The sequence below is a fragment of the Abramis brama genome (genome assembly GCF_963993115.1).
Source record: "Abramis brama genome assembly, chromosome: 7".
In the NCBI taxonomy this organism is placed as follows: Eukaryota; Metazoa; Chordata; class Actinopteri; order Cypriniformes; family Leuciscidae; genus Abramis; species Abramis brama.
This window is the reverse complement of record NC_139969.1, coordinates 20757040-20777960: the sequence shown is the minus strand read 5'-3', so window position 1 is coordinate 20777960 and position 20921 is coordinate 20757040. Positions and strand designations below refer to the sequence as shown.

The 20921-nt window shown below is 41.4% G+C and overlaps 1 protein-coding gene across 1 annotated transcript in view; it reads left to right on the top strand.

Annotated features, from left to right (window-relative positions):
* The window catches only part of zswim5 (zinc finger, SWIM-type containing 5), a 46159-nt gene extending 25493 nt beyond the window's left edge, over positions 1 to 20666 (top strand). Inside the window, exons 2-14 of the mRNA XM_084119152.1 lie at positions 4329 to 4685; positions 7187 to 7335; positions 7819 to 7969; positions 9135 to 9311; positions 9595 to 9771; positions 10367 to 10513; positions 10828 to 10965; positions 12808 to 13065; positions 13789 to 13924; positions 15379 to 15536; positions 15646 to 15809; positions 16650 to 16731; positions 17059 to 20666. Of these exons, the coding sequence (XP_083975278.1) occupies positions 4329 to 4685; positions 7187 to 7335; positions 7819 to 7969; positions 9135 to 9311; positions 9595 to 9771; positions 10367 to 10513; positions 10828 to 10965; positions 12808 to 13065; positions 13789 to 13924; positions 15379 to 15536; positions 15646 to 15809; positions 16650 to 16731; positions 17059 to 17921 (2957 nt within the window). The 3' untranslated portion in view covers positions 17922 to 20666. The remainder of the gene's footprint in view (positions 1 to 4328; positions 4686 to 7186; positions 7336 to 7818; positions 7970 to 9134; positions 9312 to 9594; positions 9772 to 10366; positions 10514 to 10827; positions 10966 to 12807; positions 13066 to 13788; positions 13925 to 15378; positions 15537 to 15645; positions 15810 to 16649; positions 16732 to 17058) is intronic.
* The last annotated feature ends 255 nt before the right edge of the window (positions 20667 to 20921 follow it).

The following is a 20921-nucleotide window of genomic DNA, read 5'->3' as shown; positions in this document are numbered from 1 at the left end:
GATATGGCTTAAAAACATAGACTGAATGCATTTTCTATCTTTCCTGGCCTAAAGTTCTTTTTACCCCAAGGGTCAGATTTACTAACTGCTTGCATCAGCGCAAACCCTCTTTTTGCGTTAAAAAAACTACTGTCAGGATTTACTAAAGACACGCAGTGAAAAAATTACAGCTGAAAAGGCATGGATTGGGTTATTTTTGGGCTGCTCTTGGTAGATTGCGTTGGTCATTATGGAAATTATCTGGCTGCCTCTATGTTCTGCATCTGTGTTCATCAGATCATGCGCAGAACTTTGCTCTTTAGAATTGTGCTCTCACACTAATTTGCCCTGTTAAGTAAATCTGGCCCCAAGGATAAATAATAGGCCTGGAATGATGCATCGACGTAGTCGATTACGAAAATACATAGACGCATCACAGTTTATGTCTCTAGATCTCTAGAGCAGATGCTAATGGCTAGAATGGCAGCGCCACTTAATACAGTTGTTCATACAACGTTTGTTTTTTACAAGCATTCTCAAGCATTCTTCACAACCACATTCTCGACAAGCCCACGCTTCCGAATGAACGGAACCACAGTGGACAACTAGTTGTCTGCCATGTCATATAATGTGAGAGCCACACTGAACTGTATAATCATGACCACATATCGTGAACTGCATCATGAGCTGCAGTGGGTGAGAGCTGCGAGGTGTGCAGCTCAAATGTACTCTCTGCTCTTGGTTACAAAGCATATAGCATTTTAAGTATTTTAAAATATCTGATGGATGAGCTCACGCCTCGTTTATTCAATAGCACGTTGTCAATTGTGTTATGGTTTAGTTGTCAATTGTGTTATGGTTGTGTTATCGATTAGTTGATTATCAAGACAATCGTTAGATACAGCCCTAATAAATATATTAACAGTAAGGCCGTGTGTCCACCAAAGTGTTTTTAGCCAGCTGAAAACGCTATGCACTCTGCTGAAAACGCCTATCTGTGGGCGCTTGAGAGCGTTTTGGCAGCGTTGCGTTTTTTTTTCAGTTGAGACACGTTGCTCGTTATGATACGGAATATCCGCGAAAGTGTTACTAGTATCTCATTTCACACATATTTTGTTTCTGTGTTGATTCTAAATTAAAATGTCGATACAATGCAATGTATTTTCTCTGGGTCTTGGTTTAAATGATTTTGTTCCGTTATTATGCTTGTTGTTGTCATCTGTTGACGTTGTACAAGCAGAATGTGGCGGTTGGTCGGTGTGGTATTAGTCCCGCCCCTCCTCCATTGTGATTGGATGGTTGGGTAAAAAGTGACAGTGATGAGCGCAGCGTTTTACCCAAAGTTGAACATTCTTCAACTCTTGGCGCTTCAGCGTGAAAAAAACGCTCAGCGACTCGCTACGTTCATGGCGTTTTAAAAACGCGGCGCTCCCATTGAAAAAACACGCCAGCCACGTGAAAAAACACTTTGGTGGACACACGACCTAACTATAAGGTTTTTGATTTGGTTTTTCAGATTAGTGAAGTTCACACCACAGCTTTAACGACAGCGGAGCGTTAACGTTGAAATCACTTTCAGAATGACTTTTTCCAGCTGATGAACGCTAAAAACATTGACAGCCAAACAGAATCCACTCGACTTTAAAGAGTTTGAGCATTTAAAGCAGCAAATGATATAGCTGCACACACTTATAATAACCAGAACCTTATTGTGCGTTGGTGTGGACGCTAATGTAGTTATTGTTAATAGTTATCGTTCTTGATGTAACTTGACCTTAAACCTAATGTACAGTTTAGCAGACCTCTGAAAAATGATGAAATCATCTGTAGTGTCTTGTGCGGACACAACAGACACACTCGAGGTTCTTTGTGTGGTCTGAATGACTGATATTAACAATGTTCAGCAGTGTCATTATTTCTTCTAGATGATGTTGCATGGCTCATTTTGACTGATACCAACACTCCATCTGCTTATGACATCCACCCTCTCCATTTCCCAGCAGAGTTCATCTTTCTTTCTCTGTCCATCCCCATCCTCTCAGGTAGCAAATGATCGAAAAGCCTCTAAAGATGGGGGTGGGGGAGAGGGATCTATGCTCGCGCCATGATGGAGGTTAGCCAGAAAAGAGCAGTTGTGGAGGGGTTGGTGGAGCAGCATTCAGTGTTGAGCAACAAAGGGCCTGGTGGAGAGGGTGGGGGGAGAGCCAGTGATATGAGAGCGAGAATAAAAAGACAAGGAGGGCTCTTCATGTCCATCAGTAGCAGATGCGTGCTCTCTCCAATACAACCCCTGTCACATAAGCCTATAGGCTCATCTGCTCCTCCATAACCCCACCGATGGTGCCATAGATGGTGCCATAGATAGATCTATGCATAGATGCCCGTCACAGCCAATCCTTACATGCATCGCTCAGAAATACACTGTCTGTGATTAGCACAGTTTGTAAAAGTTGTGTTTACAAAGGCTATCTCATGATGATTATTATTATTATTATTATTATTATTATTATTATTAATCTTGAACAAACCCCTAAACTTTAGTTTTACATTGCAATGTGTTAGGAAATGTACTTAATAAGCCACCATTACCCCTAAACATCATTGTAAGGAGGGTCACTCAGCTGCTTTTGATAGTGGGTGGGATGTGTCCTTCATGTGACTAAAGCTGTTTAGTCTCAACTGTAGATTTTTGCAGTCCAAGATAATGCATGATCTGATAATGCAAAGGTTCGCATGAAGGCGCCCTGATTGCCCGGGGAATTTGCCCCCCCCCCCCCCAAAAAAAACACACATGTAAAACCCCTTCATACTTTGCGTTTTGTAAACAGTATGCTTATAGTACACTCACAGTCGATACCGTAGTGCTGCGCTCACGCTATAAAGAAATGTCAGTTGCTGCATGGCAAAAACGCACAGTTTGATCAGTCTTGCTGTAGTGCTTAAAAGAAAAATGAACCCTATAAATGCACTCCTATCTTACACTCTCCAGTGGATCTTTGTTTCTCTAACCAAATTTACTTTGAACTTGCATTGTGCCAAAAGTAATTTGCAACATATAGGGGCACTCCCTCTCCTTTTCTGTCTTTTATCAAAATGAAAACAGACATCACCATAAACTCCCCTTAATCAGATGGCTCTGTTGTGTTGGCTGTGCCTGAAAGGGTCTGGCAGTAAATTGGACGTCGGATTTCTTTTCTCCAAAATCTCGGGGCTGAGGAGGGGGCCAACTTCTCAGAAGAACTCATCTGAAAAAGCCTTTTGTGGGATTTGGCAAGGGAACAGCCGGCTTTGCTCATGCTTATTAGGCACCCCTGTCACACCAGCCGAACCCTAGAATTAATTGTGATGTGTGTGTTTGTCTGTCTCACTGTATGTTTGTATATGTGGGCACATGTAGAGACACCTTCTAGCTCTGGTACAGTTTGTTCTGGTCACGGAGGCTTTATTTGTCAGCTGGACACATTTCTGGGCATATGGGGTGGTAACGAATAAGACTTGCTCTGCCTGTTTCTTTCGACAGCCTGTTCCTTGAATCATTTCAGCTGTTGTCTCTGCAAGGATACATGGGATCCTGATTCTGTCACTTGTAAGCTTACATAATGATTTGAGATTCAAAGGATCTCTGTGAATTCATGTAGTTCCTATGGATTATGATGAACAGATCCTTGCAAAGGTTTAGAGTGATACAGTAATTCTAGTCCCCCAACCCCCTTCCCTTGGCTTTCATCATTTATAATTTAGCAGTCAAAGTGAAGAACAAGCCCTCCTATTGGCCACGAAGACATGCATACAGTCTTTCTACATTTATGTTTTAGGTCTTCAGTGAAGCTTTGTTGGGTTGTTTCTCTAGGATATTGCAGAAACTGGAAATAAAGCAACATCTTTCCATGTTTGATATTTAATCTTCTGATGTCTCCAAACATGTTTTCGACCGACCAGCATCTTCAGGTATTCTGGAGATTTTGAGTAAAATGTTTTGGATTTAATGTTGGACATTTTTGCAGCAATTTTCCTATTTGGGTTACTGTAGCATGATCCTCTCGGATTTGGAGATAGGTTGCACTCCGCAATTGGAAAACATCTCACATATCTTGTGGTTTGGTAACCACTAGTTACCAAACTAGTTTCTAGTACAGTCAAACAATCAGATGCGTATTTGGTAGCAGCCTAATTTGCCTTTAGGCATTGCTGGTTACCAATCTTGACTTACAGCCTCCAGATCCATTTACGTTCATACAGTTAGCTCGATAATTTTGTTTAGAACTAATGAAAGACAAAGTCACTGCTATTCGAATTGCTTCAAATGTCATTGTTAACTTTTTTTTTTCTCTCTGCCTGTTTCTATCCAGGTTTTCACCTCAGTGGCACAGTCACAGAGCCAGCCACGCAATCCGAGCCAGAGACGACACACAAGGTGGCCATCAGCTTTGACCGCTGTAAGATCACATCGGTGACATGCGGCTGCGGCAACCGTGACATTTTCTATTGTGCGCACGTGGTGGCACTGTCTTTATACCGCATCCGCAAACCCGAGCAAGTCAAACTACGGCTGCCCATCTCAGAGACACTCTTCCAGATGAACAGAGACCAGCTGCAAAAGCTGGTGCAGTACCTTATCACGGCCCACCACACGGAAGTGCTGCCCACTGCCCAAAAACTGGCAGATGAAATCCTGTCCTCCAACTCTGAGATCAACCAAGTACATGGTGAGCAGCACAAATCTTAATGGTCACATGACCAAAAATCCTTTTCCACAGCCAAATGTTCCTTAGAATTTAAAGAAAAAATACAGGCTTACACCTAGGGCTGGGCGATAAAACGATAACAATAATTGTTGTGATATGATTTTCCTCGATACAGTTATAAAATGGTTCTATAAATGTTTAATATAATGTTTATGGGCCAAAATCGGAATGAAACTGCTCTACTCTTTTAAACCGCGCCACACGGACCATTTATCCACTAGACTCAAACGGCAGCGCAAGCTTACTAGAGCAGAGGCGTTTACTTGCTGATCGCGTGACCACAAAACAGTGCTGTGAGATCCAGTGGGAAGCACTTGAATTCAGCAAAGAACATGAATGTGATTTAAGCTATGAAACCACGCTGACATTCTCAACAGAAATGACAAAAATAAGAAACATTGTGCCATGAAAATCCAATTTGAAAGCGTTTCAATCTACAAATCACCATCATTTACCATGGATTTACTGTATTAACACTAACTGGCCGACCCACATTGTACAGCGGCCCACCGGGAAACATCCCAGTGCTTTAGATGGCCAGTCCGCCCCTAAACTGCAGTATTGTGTCAGAAATGTCGTGTATTCATATTGCGTTTTATTATATTATTAATGTAGGCATGTATTAGAGGAGTGATGGAATATAATTGCAGTATTTTTTGTTATTAAGCTATATAATTTGTAATTATAATAAATAAAATTGTTTAGGCTACCATAGAAGCCATATAGTTACATTTTGACTTGGTAGTGAGGTGCTATATGCATGCGACTCAAACATCCCAAATGAAAGCTACTGCTACTGTCAAATGTGCATTTCTAAGAGACAAAAACGCACAATATTATTGATATTGCAGCCTGCACTGCAAAATGTGCCGAAGATACGAGTTATCAAAGTGAAGAAAATCAAAGAAATAAAATTTTCTATTAAGATATTTCTTTTGTTAGGGGAAAAGAGACTGAAAAAAGATTTTACTTTTACTTGGACCTGTTTGGCAAGTTTTTGTCATGTTATGACTATAAAGAGTAATTTAAAACCATAATTAACTGCCTGGTTTCCACAACTTTCACTCGGGAGCAAAAATCTGCCTTTAAACTGGAAAGAAATAAAGATTTGACATTTTATCGTGAAAATTATCGAGATCAACTGATTTAGCCATATTGCCCAGCCCTTCTTATACCCTTTTAAAATCTTTACTCAACACACTATGCAAAAATAAATTCCATCTCTTCGTGATCATTTGTCCAAGAAACCTCTGAAACCAGGAAGTCCATCCTCCTGCCCTCTTGTTTTGAATAGGAATCAAGGGGTCAGGCAGAAGCCCCTTATCAATGTTTAATCAGCAGCTACGCGTTGAATCCGGAATGTGCAGAATGTGTTAACCTGCCAAGATGTTGGATCAAAAGTGCAAAAGGACACCTACGCTGGAGTCCTGCTTATACAAGGACACAGAGGACCTTCTGTTTATATCAGTTTGCACCTCACTAGCCCATTGCAGCCCTTATAAAGTCATTAAGTACACTAATAATTTACTATTATGCTGAACATGGTTACAGTCTACCACAATCTGAAGCATTAAAACAAGCTCTTATTTCAAAGCACTTTATATGCAGTACAGCTGGCTCAATAGATATCCTGTACATTTAGATACTCTCATAGTATATAACACCAATGCTTATGTCACACACTGATGGTAATCTACTGTATGTAAGTTATTATTGCTCCCCTAAGTCCACCAAAGCCTTTTAAGAGCTAATCTCTAAATCAAGATGGATCTTCTTATCATATAAAGCATGCCAAGGACATGGAAATGTGCAAATGATGTAGAATCAACCGTTCCACTTCCATATATAGAATTTACATATGTTTAATACCCACATGGGCATCCCAAGGGGGCCAATAGGCAGATCAACACTCTGTGCAGTCTGTATATGATGAAGCAGCTTCATGGTGTCTTTAAGTGGAATTCGATAGGGCTGAATGTGCTGAAATGTTTTGTCCTGGAATGGACGGTGGGTGTGGTGTGTCGTAAACCTAAAGTGCATCGACATATTGGAAATACAGTAAGACCTTCCTCAGATAAAGTGATTGCCTCTAATGCATTTTTCTTTTCTTTTTCTTTTTTCACAGTGGCAATGGGAAGCAATCTTTTAAGAATCAAACCTAGATAGCTATGATTTGACCTCACCTCAGTGTTATTATCAGTTTGTAATGTTGTAATGGTAAAAAAGAAACATGGATATTCCGCCAAAAGAAAGTGATATTATCGATTTCAGTTTTGGTTTAGAGTAAACTGGCTCAGGAAGTGCTGTTTTTCGATGTGTTAATGCGCACAAAGAAAAATTTTCTGTCTACTGTTGAATTGCATAAGCTTGTAACCCAAGCTTCCACTCTGCTTATCTATCAATAAATGAGATATGTTATTGCTGAAAATATCCAAAGTTTACTGAATGTATTTCTCTCCCAGGGGCCCCAGATCCTACAGCAGGGGCCAGTATTGATGACGAGAACTGCTGGCACCTGGATGAGGAGCAAGTGAGGGAACAGGTCAAGCAGTTCCTCTCTCAGGGAGGATACTATGGCTCAGGCAAGCAGCTCAACTCCATGTTTGCCAAGGTGAGACGCTGTGTGTGTGTGTGTGTGTGTGTGTGTGTGAGTGTGAGGGAGAGAGAGAGAAATGCTCAGTGCAAAAGGTGCTATTATGGTGAATTATGGGCCCATGCAATCCTAGGAGGCCCATTTAAATCAATGTATTTTAATTAAATGTCAAGCTGCCTCTTATTTTCAATAGCCAGTGCAGTTCATTGCTTTACCTGTCTGCTATTTGAAGAACTGCACTTCAACTTTTGATATTGATGCTGAATATAGTGCTCAAACACAAGCGTTTTGATCTCATAGTCCTTTCAGCTAAAACATTTTTTCTGTTTATATAAAATATGCTTATGTACAAATTACTTGTTTATATAAAATATGCTTCATGTACAAATTACTTGCTTTGTTCTTCAAAATATGATGCTGATTTGTGTCAGACACAGGTGTGTATTAGTCCTATACTTGATGCATGAGGCACTTAAACCAAGATTTTTGTGTGTTGTGCAGGTGAGGGAAATGCTGAGGATGCGCGACTCAAACGGGGCACGGATGCTCACGCTCATCACAGAGCAGTTCATGGCTGACCCGCGTCTATCTCTATGGCGACAACAGGGCACAGGAATGACCGACAAGTGCCGACAACTCTGGGATGAGCTGGGTGAGTTTTGTCTGCTTAACCCGTTGGGCACATTTCTCGATCATCATCCTTGCTTGTCCAGGAACATTCTTATCAACCAGTCAAAATAACCACTGATTTTAGGATGTTTAATGCTAGGGTTAATTGCAAGGTTTAGCTTATTGCCGTTTAGTAGGATGTGGTTCCTTTATCAACAACGTATTCGGGAAGGAATCCTACTAAGCTAAATCACGTTTTTCTGAGCAGCATAGCACAGTATACAAAAGGCCAACATTAACATCATCCCTCTTCTGTTGTTCTACAGAATTTAATCTTAATCATTATACTTACTTACTCCTCTTCTCCTTGGTTCAATATCCTTAGCCTTAAGCACATTTGTCCATGTGCACCGTCTGACCTGCAGCAGTTCAGTCAGGGCAAGTGGATCAGTGCGCGACTGACTAAGTCTGCGGCGCATACACAGGACTGGCCGCCCGCCTCTATCGGGATGTCATGAAAGGGCCAGGATCAATGAGTTTTAAAGCTGCCTCCTATTGATCGGGCAATTTAAAGAGGTTGATGAGAGCACATCCTGAAGAGGCTCATTTAAGAGCTGCATCTCTGGCTTCCTCTTCCTCCAAAACGGTTGTAGCTGTAAACAAGACGCACCTGCTGAGATGACTGTGCATTCTGATTTTCAAGAGCAGGCACAATATGAGCGTCTAATTAATGTCCAAGACCAAGACAGTTCTGTGCTTCAGTTGACAGCCATGTTGATTGGCCGGAGCACAGCAATTCGGCCAATAAGAGCTGTGTGTACATGACAGCAGTGGAAAAAGATGCAGAACAGCCATCTGTTACCTAGATACAAAAAGGCATCACACAACCCCACCAGTTACACGAGCGTACCAGACAACCTACACATGCCAAATTTCATACGCTCCTCAGTACCAGTATTTGACATTGATGCGCTAGAACCTCTTCCATTAAATGCACTGATTTTCCATTTCACATTAAGTAACTAATCATAAGACTAAACTGGTTTTAAATGGTGCATAAAAATGGGAAAAGTGGCAACCTAAAAATTCAATACAACCTCCTCTTTTTCTCTCTTTATCCTTTTATGCTCATTTTACCTTTTTAGTTTCTCACTCTTTTATAAGCTACACTTCAGTTATAAAGATGTCTGTGCACTGTGGGTTTGCAGGTGCGCTGTGGGTGTGTATCGTGCTGAACCCGCACTGTAAGAGCGAAGAGAAGAACGGCTGGCTGAGACAGCTGAAAAAATGGGGAGACATGGACATCTGCCCTCTAGAGGATGGCAATTACGGCAGCGAGCTGCCCAACATCACCAACGCTCTGCCACAGAGCAACCTGGCTCAGGGTAAGCTTCCCTTCAGGGTTTTTTTTTAATAATTTTTTTTAGGCATTTTATATAGCGCTTTCATATGTACTACTATACACCCAAAGCGATTTACAATCAAATCAGGGAATCTCTCACTTGGATGATGTGACGGCAGCCACAGTACAACGGCGCCAGTGCGCTCACCACACACCAGCTATAGGTGGAGAGTTGATCCAACTGAGAGTTTCAGTTGATCCAAACCTGAAATTATCCACTTATCTCGATGTCTGTTGCTCACATAACCGTATTTTACTCTGTGTAGACTCACTGGCCCGGCCTAGAAGAACGGTGTTCACAAGAGCAATGGAGGCCTGTGACCTGCACTGGCAGGATAGTCACTTGCAGAGAATCATCAGTAGTGATTTCTACATGTCCCCAGCCTACCAGAGAGAGGGAGAGAGCCTGCTCTTCAACCCCCAGGGTCTGCCACTGTGGTTGGGTACGTATTTACATTCTTCTCAGCCATTTCAAGCTATGTTTGACCTTGTTTGATTCTGTACTGAGAAGCCAGTCAGTTCGGGGATCTCTAGTTGGCGAGTTTTTCCTAAATCAGACACTTGAACAAAGGCCTATTCACACCAAGGACAATAACTATGAAATTTTAATAATTGCTCTAATTCTATTAGAATTACAGCTATAACGATAATTACACAGAAGAACGGTATCGTTGGAATCACTTTTCCAGCTGATGAATGATGATAACATTGACAGCAGTTCAGAATCCACCCGAGCTTGAGAATTGAAAGCAGCGGACTTCAATTCAGTTTTTGTGCATTGGTGTTGATACTAATATAGTCATCGTTATAGTTCTCGTTCTTGGTGAGAAACGGAGAGTCTGAGAGGCAACTTCGCTCTCAGTAAGACCCTTTCTGCTTTGTCGTTATCTGTCTGATTTCACTTCTGTATGATCCAGGAACTAAAATAAGCAGTTTCCATTAAGATTTGGTCTGAAACATGTAACTTGAAATCTGAGAAACTGCCCCATCTGAGAGGAGCCCCACCATGTTCATACCCTGTCATGTGACTTGTTCCAGATCACGTGCCTACAGCCTGCGCCAGGGTGGATGCTCTGCGTTCCCATGGTTACCCCAGAGAAGCCTTGCGACTGGCTGTTGCAATAATCAACACCCTCCGGCTCCAACAGCAACGTCAATTAGACATATACAAGCATCAGAAGAAAGGTAACACACATTGTTCTGATTTGCATAATGTGTGGCCTAACTCCAAATGCTCACAAATTTTTATTTATTACTGCTTAATCACAAGACTTAACTTTTCGAGAATAACCATTTCAACGTATTTGTAGACACATCAAAAGAAAACTAGTACAGTTTATTTCAGAACTTCTGCAAATTCTTTTAACTTTACTCAGGGTAACTTTAGAAACAGCCATGTGCACCGTTAAAATTGAAAAGTGCTTGTTTTGATAGTAATTTAAGCATTGACATATTCATATGTTCCCAATACAAGTAAATATTTCTGGTTCTGTCCTCAGAACTGCTGCAGAGGGGAATGACCAACACCACCAATCTGGAGGGCTGGGTGGGCCACCCCCTTGACCCTATTGGCTGCCTTTTCGCCACCCTCACGGAGACGTGTCGAGTGGAGGATGACAATACCATGGATACTGGAGGTACACAATTATATGCTGTCATCGGGCTTCTGTCCTTTTACAACTCTCTGAGACGCCTTGGGCATTATTCGGTTCCTCGCTCAGCAACTGGCCTGTGTCTTTGAGAGCTTCATTCAGTCTGCTGGAGCCCCATCTCCTCGCTCTTTACAATTCCCCTCCTTTTCTGTGCAGTGTTAAGGGGTGCTATTGTATCAGAAAGGTCATTCTATCCACTCAGTGGTGTAAAACGTATAAAATCAATCAGCATTTACATTCCATACATCCCTCCCAGCTCAGGCCAATGGAAAGTGTCGACCATTGTATTCCTGTAATGAGGAACCCACAGAGAGGCATTGTGTCCCTGAATAATACTGGCAAATGGTACTGTGACTTGGGAGAGTTTGTTCATATCTGTGCGCTTGTCCCATTGTAGCACTCCCCTTTTGGCCATGGCACTGTAGCGGTTGTGTTGGGGTGTGTTTGTGTCTGTTGTGTATTACACTGTATGTTTGTATATGTGTTAGAGAGCATAGCTCTTTGTTTGACTCTGTTGCACAGTTGGAAACATCTGGCATGTGCTGGGATGGGGCGGACTCTCGGTTTTAACCAATCAGAATGTCCGAAGGTCAGGATCTTAGCTTAGCAGGACCAGCAACAGCAGCTGCAGCGGCGGCCGCAGCAGTGTGGAAAGCCAAAACAATGCTCTCTCTAATCTCTCTGCTTTACTTCTTTGGCAATTTACTGTAAACCCAAAACCAAATCAGGATAGGACATCATAGCTTGGTTAAGTTGTTTTGTATGGGTTTTTTATTATGATTGTGAAATGCCAGTAGAGATGTTGTTTTACATTGTAGCCAGATGATGGTGAACCCATTGATCCCTGTCCGCTGCCTACTGTACAAACAGGATTGACCAACAGTATAAATTGCAAGGGGGATTTAAGTGAGCTGGTGTTGAGGGTCTAAATTCTTACCAAACAGATGGTGTTTTTTTTCTCAGCTTTCATGCAAACATCATCGGACATTTATATAGATGCCTTAGTTTGTGGTGTTTGGGGTCAGTAAGAATATATATTTTTAAAGAAATTATTTTATTCAGCAAAGATGCATTAAATTGATTAAAAAGTGACACTTTTATATTGTTACATTGTAATAATATTTCACAATATTATGGTTTTCACTATTATTGATCAAATAAATATAGCCTTGGCGAGCAGAGACTTCATTCAAAAACATTTAAAAAGTCTTACTGACACCAGACTTTTGAATGGTAGTGTATATATACTTGCCTTACCTTTAGCTATGCAATGCAATATTTGCTAAAAAACATTTAAAAAAATTATTATTATTTTTTTTACAATGATTTTGTCAGTCAAAAAGAACATTTGTAAAAAGCTGTAAATTAACATTTAAAGGAGCCGTATGTAAGATTGTGGCCAAAACTGGTACTGCAATCACTTTCAAATTACTGTAGAGCGGTGTATCCCCTCCCCCTCCCCCCTGACTCGAGGTTGCCAGATAGGCTGCAGGATCCAGCACGAACGTTTGTAGCTGCAGCTGTCGTAACTAGAGCTGAGCTGGCAACCTGGATGCTGAAACACTACTGACTTCGTGATTGGTAGATAGGTGGAGGGTGGCGCTTCAGGCCAAAACACAGCATGACAACATCAACATCAGTTGAGGGCTGCAACTTCACTTTTTAAATGACAATATCCTGGCCGGACTACTGTTGTCAGTGATATAAGTATTTGAAATGAACATGATTTCTTAATGTCTAGTGACATATCAGGGCTATTTTATGATTAATTGAAATACATTTCTTACATACAGCTCCTTTAACAAACACTACTTTGTTTCCTAATAGATTCTGGTGAGCCCAAGCCTCCAGTGTACCAGCATGTACCAGTCTGGGGATGTCCTGACGGAGGAGAGTCATACCTGGCGCTGGCGCTAGAGGTGGCGCTGATGGGTATGGGGCAGCAGCGGCTGATGCCCGAGGGGCTGTACGCCCAGGACAAGGTGTGCCGAAATGAGGAGCAGATTGTGGCCAAGCTGCAGGAGATGGAGCTCGATGACGTATTGGTGCAGACACTCCGCAAACAAGCTATCCTCCTTTTAGAAGGTACAAACTCTCTTTGTTCTCAATATTACGTCCACTTTTCAACCTTTCTCTCTTGTCATCACCCCATAGGCACTATCCTCCCTGTGTGGAGCTGTTTCCTCCCCTCACTGTTCTCTTGCTTTTCCCAGAACCTTTTTGCCCCATGTGGATCTCTGTCTACTTTTATCTTTTCCTCCTCCCTATCTCTAGTTTGTGTGTGTGAGAGAGAGGGAGAGAGAGAGAGAGGGAGGAAGTGCTATGCCTGTAAAAAGATCTGCAGGCTGGCCTCTGCAGTGTCCCCAACTCCCTTCCCCAAAACAGGCCACCCTGCATCTGAGCCTCCCACTGACATGCGGTGTAACCTTAGAGCAGACATCTGCGCTGCTACTAGGGAGGACAGACTCTGTCAAAGCCCATGAGGCCTTGCCGCCTGTTTGCCTTCTCATCGCCCTCCCCAGCCGTCCCAGCGATACGCTCGACTCAGATTTCTCTCTCACTTGCTGTGCATGCCCTCACTGACTCACCAGCCTCCTGTCCATCAAGCCTGACTCAACCCTGCAATCTGATAAGATGGACAGCTAATTTTTTTATGTTCTCTCTCTCTCTCTCTCTCTCTCTCTCTCTCTCTCTCTCTCTCTCTCTCTCTCTCTCTCTCTCTCTCTCTCTCTCTCTCTCTCTCTCTCTCTCTCTCTCTCTCTCTCTCTCTCTCTCTCTCTCTCTCTCTCTCTCTCTCTCTGTGTACAGGTGGTCCCTTCAGTGGTCTGGGGGAGGTCATCCACAGGGAGAGCGTTCCCATGCACACATTTGCCAAGTACCTGTTCACCGCTCTCCTGCCGCATGATACCGACCTGGCATATAAACTGGGCCTTCGTGCAATGAGGTGAGAACACCACTTGATTAAAAAACAAAACAAAAAAAAAGAAAACAGTTTTTCCTTTTTTGTACACATCAAGAAGGAAAAAAGAACAGAAACATTAACGATAACTGTTACATGAGGTCTTACAAGGAGTCAGCAACTATGTGATAGAAGTAGAAATTGTGGTACAGTTCTAAATGTCTACTAATTATTTGTTTTTTTTGTATGTAACAATCCCATTTCCTTCAGTACTTTTCCCCTTTGTCCTTCTGTTACCGAAGGGAGAGGGTCATTTTTTCCATGGTGCATATAATAATAATAATAATAATAATAATAATAATACTTTGTTACATTTATATAGCGCTTTTCTGTGTACTCAAAGCGCTTTACATAGAAGGGGGGGAATCTCCTCAACCACCACCAATGTGCAGCATCCACCTGGATGATGCAACGGCAGCCATATTGCGCCAGAACGCACACCACACACCAGCTTATTGGTGGAGAGGAGACAGAGTGATGAAGCCAAGTACATATGGGGATGATTAAGAGGCCATGATGGACAGAAGCCAATGGGCAAATTTGGCCAGGATGCCGGGGTTACACCTCTACTCTTTTTTTTTTTTTTTTTTTTTTTTTTTTTTTCGAAGGACATCCTGGCATTTTTAATGACCAAATATTTGACTGACAATGCATGAAAATAGATCTACATCAGGGGGGTTTCTGTTGAGTCAACATTTAGTGACCGCTTTTTTGCAGGTGACCATACAGTCTTTCTCTTGTGGGAAAACAGACTAGAAATATTGACGACTCATCCTTAATTACACAGATTTTTGTCCTGTCATTTTGTCCAGTTCTAGGACGAGAATGTCCCTCCTCCAAGTAGCAAATGTAGTCAACACAATCATGCTGCAACTTGCCAAAGAATGTTTTTCTCATGTTTTTAATGTGCATTTTAAATGTGTGCATTGTTTTCACCTTTAATTATGGAGCACAGTTCCTTAAATAAGATTGAATCTCCACATTGTGTGTGACTTACACTCTAGCTCCAGCCATATAAAGTCTTTATGGGACCTTATTACTGTATACCTGCACCAAGGCATCATTATCTGAGTCTAGCTCATCACAATCCTCACTAATACACAATCAATAGCACTGCTCCCTCTGCGCACCTTCTGTGAGTCTGAGCAAGTGTAGTGTTCACTCAGACAGGAGTAGCAGAGCATAGAGCGCTATTTCTAATTACTTGCATTCAGACAGAGCTAGCAGAAACATGAGTACTGGTATGTGTGGAAGTAGCACTCAGTTTACTCAGACATGATTATCAGAATACAGAGTACAAGGCTGTAGAAATCAGTGAATCGCAACAGAAAATTGATGAAAAAAGGTTGTTGAGCTTATATATTGGTCTTGTTATAGGCTATGCAAATAACTAGAGTCTTATATGTGTGAATAATCTAGTATAAACATGTTTACTGCAGGCTTCCAGTGCTGGAGTCCACGGCTCCCTCAGGTGATGTAGGGCACCCTCACCACGGCATCTCCATAGTGCCCAGCAGATACCCACGCTGGTTCACGTTGGGCCATCTGGAGTCTCAGCAGTGTGAACTGGCCTCCACCATGCTTACTGCCGCTAAGGGTGAGTGCTACACACGATCACTCACGACGAGTCACGTGAGGTTCACTTTAAACAAACTTTTATGTGCTATGCCCATGTTTAGCTAAGAGAAGTCTGTTTTGTGTCTTAGGTGACATGTTGAGATTGCGGACTGTTTTGGAGGCCATTCAGAAGCACATCCACTCCTCTTCCCTCATCTTCAAATTGGCTCAGGATGCATTCAAGATCGCCACTCCGGCAGACAACCCTCCTGACATCACTCTGCTCAATGTAGCGCTGGAGCTCGGCCTCCAGGTAAATCTAAATGGATCCTTATGTGATGTCTGGTTTGATTTAGTTCATTATTGAGTCTGATTACATTCTTGATCTTAGACCAACTATGCCAACATGTAAAGTCATCCTAAAACATTATTTTATTGGACATCCAATGAGCCCACATAGTTGTTTTTTTCCCCATTACCTTCAATTTCTCTCTGTATATAAAACGTTTTTGACCCTTTTCTGATGTTTACACGAGATATTATGAAGCGTGTTATGTACACTGTCATTCAAAAAATTGGTGGTTGGTAATATTTTTTTTAGAAAGAAGTGTCTTATGCTCACCAAAGCTGCATTTAAAAAATAATATTGTGAAAATGTATTACATATTTTAAAATGTAATTTATTCCTGACATGGCAAAGTTTCAGTGTTATATGATCCTTCAGAAATCATTCTAATATGATGATTTGCTGCTCAAAAAATATTTCCTATTATTATCAATGTTGAAAACAGCTGTGCTGCTATTTTTGTGAAAATGAAAAAAAACAAAAAAACATTCAGGATTCTTTGATAAATTAAAAAGGTCAAAAGAACAGCATTTATATGAAATAATATAAATCTTTTGTAACATGCATGTCTTTACTGTCACCTTTGATCAATTTAATCTAACCTTGTTGAAGTGTTAATTTCTTAAAAAAAAAAATCGTGCTGACCCCAAGCTTTTGAACAGTTTTCTTTTATAGTCTGGTTTTATATGCTGGTTTTATTTCTGGTAGTTGTGTTTTGATGTACATGTAATTTTACTCATTGTATATTTGTTCCAGTACACTGTTCTGCATCTTTTGTGTCTAATGCGATATGATATTTCTCTGCAGGTGATGAGGATGACCCTTTCCACACTCAACTGGAGGCGGAGGGAGATGGTTCGCTGGCTAGTCACATGTGCTACTGAAGTCGGTCTGTATCAAGCAACACTCTGATTTTGATGTTTAAATTAACAAGGATTTCATTCAAGACACTGACATGCACTTTAATAGTTTTGTCTTTTTAAAATGTAAATGTCATGTAAATGCTTTATTCTGACGGAAATCTTATCCGTCCCATTTTGGTTAAATCGAACTAACAGACCTAGGTTGTTGCAATGTATTTAAACTGCAGTACTATGCAAAATCAGCTAATCGTTTCACTGAAAATGATGATATGTTTATCATGTGGTTTCTAAATGCAGGTAGAACCAAGGCAAACGTTTTATCTGTTCTGATTGGTTCTTTTGTCTCATTGCAGGGTTAAGAGCATTGGTCAGCATATTGCAAAGCTGGTACACTCTCTTCACCCCCACCGAGGCAACCAGCATAGTGGCAGCCACAGTGATGTCCCACAACACCATCCTGCGCCTGAGCCTCGACTACCCGCAGCGGGAGGAACTCGCCAGCTGCGCGCGCACCCTGGCCCTGCAGTGCGCCATGAAGGATCCCCAAAACTGTGCCCTGTCCGCCCTCACCCTTTGCGAGAAGGACCACATCGCCTTCGAGACGGCTTACCAGATAGTCATCGACGCTGCCTCCACAGGCATGACCTACTCTCAGCTCTTCACCATCGCCCGCTACATGGAGCACCGCGGCTACCCCCTTCGAGCCTTCAAACTGGCGTCTCTCGCCATGACCCACTTGAACCTGGCCTACAACCAAGACACGCATCCGGCCATCAACGACGTGCTGTGGGCTTGCGCTCTCAGCCACTCGCTGGGCAAGAACGAGCTGGCCGCCATCATCCCCCTGGTGGTTAAAAGCGTTCATTGCGCCACGGTGCTCTCGGACATTCTGCGGCGCTGCACCATGACGGCCCCCGGCCTGGCCGGCATTCCTGGCAGACGTAACTCGGGCAAGCTTATGAGCACTGACAAAGCCCCTTTGAGACAGCTACTGGACGCCACCATCAGCGCCTACATCAACACCACCCACTCCCGCCTCACGCACATCAGCCCGCGTCACTATGGAGAGTTCATTGAGTTTCTCAGTAAGGCACGTGAGACCTTCCTATTGGCCCAAGATGGCCACATTCAGTTCGCCCAGTTTATAGACAACCTCAAACAAATCTATAAGGGCAAGAAGAAACTCATGATGTTGGTACGGGAACGTTTCGGTTGAACCTCGCCTGACTGCGGGAAACTCTTTCTTCTTTCATTCTTCATTTATTTAAGGCATTATTTTATTCTTCCTTTTTTGGTCATCTTTGGTGAATTTTAAAATTTTATCCATTTGTTTTGATCTGTTTCGTCTTGATTTTTTGTTTTTTTTTATTGTGAACAATTCTTGTTCACCAAGTTATTCTACCAGGTCGAACCTGTGGAGGGGAGAAGAACAACTGTAATTATGACCATTTATGTTTTTGTTTTGGCACATTCTTGATTTTGTTTAATCAAGATATTGTGATAAAAATGTAAAAGTGGCACATAAAGAGAAACCAAATGATTATGTGGTAAATTGAGCGTGGGGAGGCGTTTGGTTGGTTTTGGAAAGGGGCTTGAACACTTAAATCAAAACGGTCATTCCTGAAACACTCGCATACAGTGTTATCAGCATACCTCGATCGTATTTTACGGATCAGCTTTAACTCTCTCTGGAAAAGGCCTGATTTTAAGAGTGAGACAGGCACATCACATCACCTCAAACTTAAACTGCAACTCTGTCGAACCTCCCAACCACGACTCAAGCGAGCCACAAGACATGAGCCCTCCCCTCTCTCCTGTGTTTGTTACTATCGGCTCATCTTAATCTCTGTTCGAAAATTCAGTGCAGGAAAGACAACGACCTAAAAGAATACCTGTGTGCTAAAAGAATCCTTCCATGCTGTTTCCTGGTCTTACTGAATTTGAACAAAACCAAGATATTTACCCATCAATATCAGCCATATATGTTTCTCTGTTACCTCAGTGGAAAAACAAAAACAGAAGCAGAAACAAAAAGACTTGTGTGAGATTGAGTAGCAGTAATAATATATATGTACTAGCACTTCATTAAATTCCATCCCCTACACGACGCATTCAGATACGCAATTACTTGCTGTGTAAAAATTAGGTGAATTGTATAGATGCATTTGACAAAAATGGTTGTATTGGCAGAAAATAAGAAATTAGCTGGCTTTAAACTGTAATATCTTCCACATTCCATGACCTCCGCCCTCCACAAGTGCCCCAGTGGATCCGAACACTTAGAATGCACTCTGCGGCTTCCATCTGAAGGAAAACGAGAAGAGAGGAAACAAGAAAAGATATGCTCAACTCCGTTCTCAGGGAATCACTTAAAGAAACAAAACAGAAAAAAATAGTAGCATAAGCATTTAAGATATTGTAAATATGAAAGTGTCAATTCAAAAAATTGTAAAGTTATAATTATTTATGATGACTGTATGTTTTTCTTTTCGGATACTTGAATTTGTTGGGCTGGGAATGTGATGACCGTAAGAGGAAAGACTTCAGAAACATTTCTCAGGTGCTCCTGTGTTCATTTCTGATTTACTGTTTTATTTGTATCCTATTTTGTTTTTGTAATACCTTTTTGCAAGAAGAAGCATGTAAAGAATAAGAAGAAAGGAGAGGACAAACGTTTATGAACAGACTATGCAGAACCACTTCATGATTTGCCCTCTTCCCCCCTGATCCTCCTCCGACTTTTCTCCTTGTTTGGCTCGGGGGTGGGGGCGCTCTCCCGAAATTCAACCGTTTGTATCTGTAAGTAAAGTAATCTGCACGAGCTTCAAGTTTGGATGGATTTTGCCTTTGATCTACATACAACTCTTTACTTTGAAGCCTTATAGTCTTCTGAAAGCACTGCACGTGTTTCAGGACATTGTGTTGCTAATGTCAGTGGAGTACAGCATAGAGAAAATGGACCTAAACCTTCAACTGGCCCAAACAAGGAAGAAGGGCATCTGGCATTCTATTCTCCTTCGCTTCGACATGGTCAACGTACTTTAGGGTCGTGATTATCTTGTATTGGGGCTTTTTGAGGGCAACAAGGCCTGTTTTGAGGTTGCGTCTTACTATTGCCTAATTGAGACCTTGATAGATGCTCCATTAATGGCTAAATCTTGAGGAGATTTCTAAATGTTGTTGGTTAAGGTTGGTCACTTTTATTTAAGTAGTTTGCTGGTTTCAATTTTTGGTTATTTTCGTTCATAGAGTTTGTTTAAAACTTCATACTAGTTGCCTCAGCTGTGGCATACTCAAACCACAAGGTGTTAGTCACATTATGCAGCCTTTGCTCCTCAACCTGCTCTGTCAGGGAGCTCAGTGGATGGACCTGAGAGGAAGCTCACAGATTAGGATTTTTTTTTTTTTTTTTTTTTTCCAACACATTTGCAGAATGATAATAGTGCTGCCTGTTTGATTTTAAAAAAAGAAAAGAAAAACTATATAAAAAAAAGAAAAGAAAAGAAAAAGGTTAAAAAAACGAGCATTTTCTGTAGCTATAACTAGTTGGTCCAATGGCATCTCAAAAAGAGAATAACCTCCTCTGGCTTTTGATTTCTCTCTTCCATACTCTTAAGTGTCCTGTATGTGTTAACTGTACCAGTGTTTTGATCTGTCCCTAGAGTTTAGAAGGAAAAAAATAATCGCTGGTAGAGATTGTTCACTAGTTCATCTACTGTTTGATTTTGTTTCGTTTTAATTTAAGGGAAAGTGTTTGTCGCCTCTTTGTGCTACTGAATTATAAAAAGGTATCCAGTATTTGTTGCCACAAAAGTATAGTTCATCAACACTTTTTGTTTGTGCAACCTCTTGAGCTAATGTCTATAAACAAAAATTTATTACTATTTATGTAATGCTACTACCATTTTATATGATTTGTGTTGAATTTCAGTGCTTTTCTATGAATAAAGTGTGAAACACGTCTTTGCCTATTTCAATGTGACATGATATACAGCTACTGTAATCTTGGCTCCTTATGAAGTGCACATTTTATTTTTATATTTATTTATTTTTCTTCTTGAAACAGGTATTTAGGATATATCAGAGATTTTTATTTTGGGGGGTAAAAAAAAAAGTCAGTAGCCTTTAGTTTGTCACGGTCCAGAAATACCACAATGTCATGTGTAGATGCTTAATCTATTATTATGAAACTCTTGCAATAGTAGCATTTACTGAT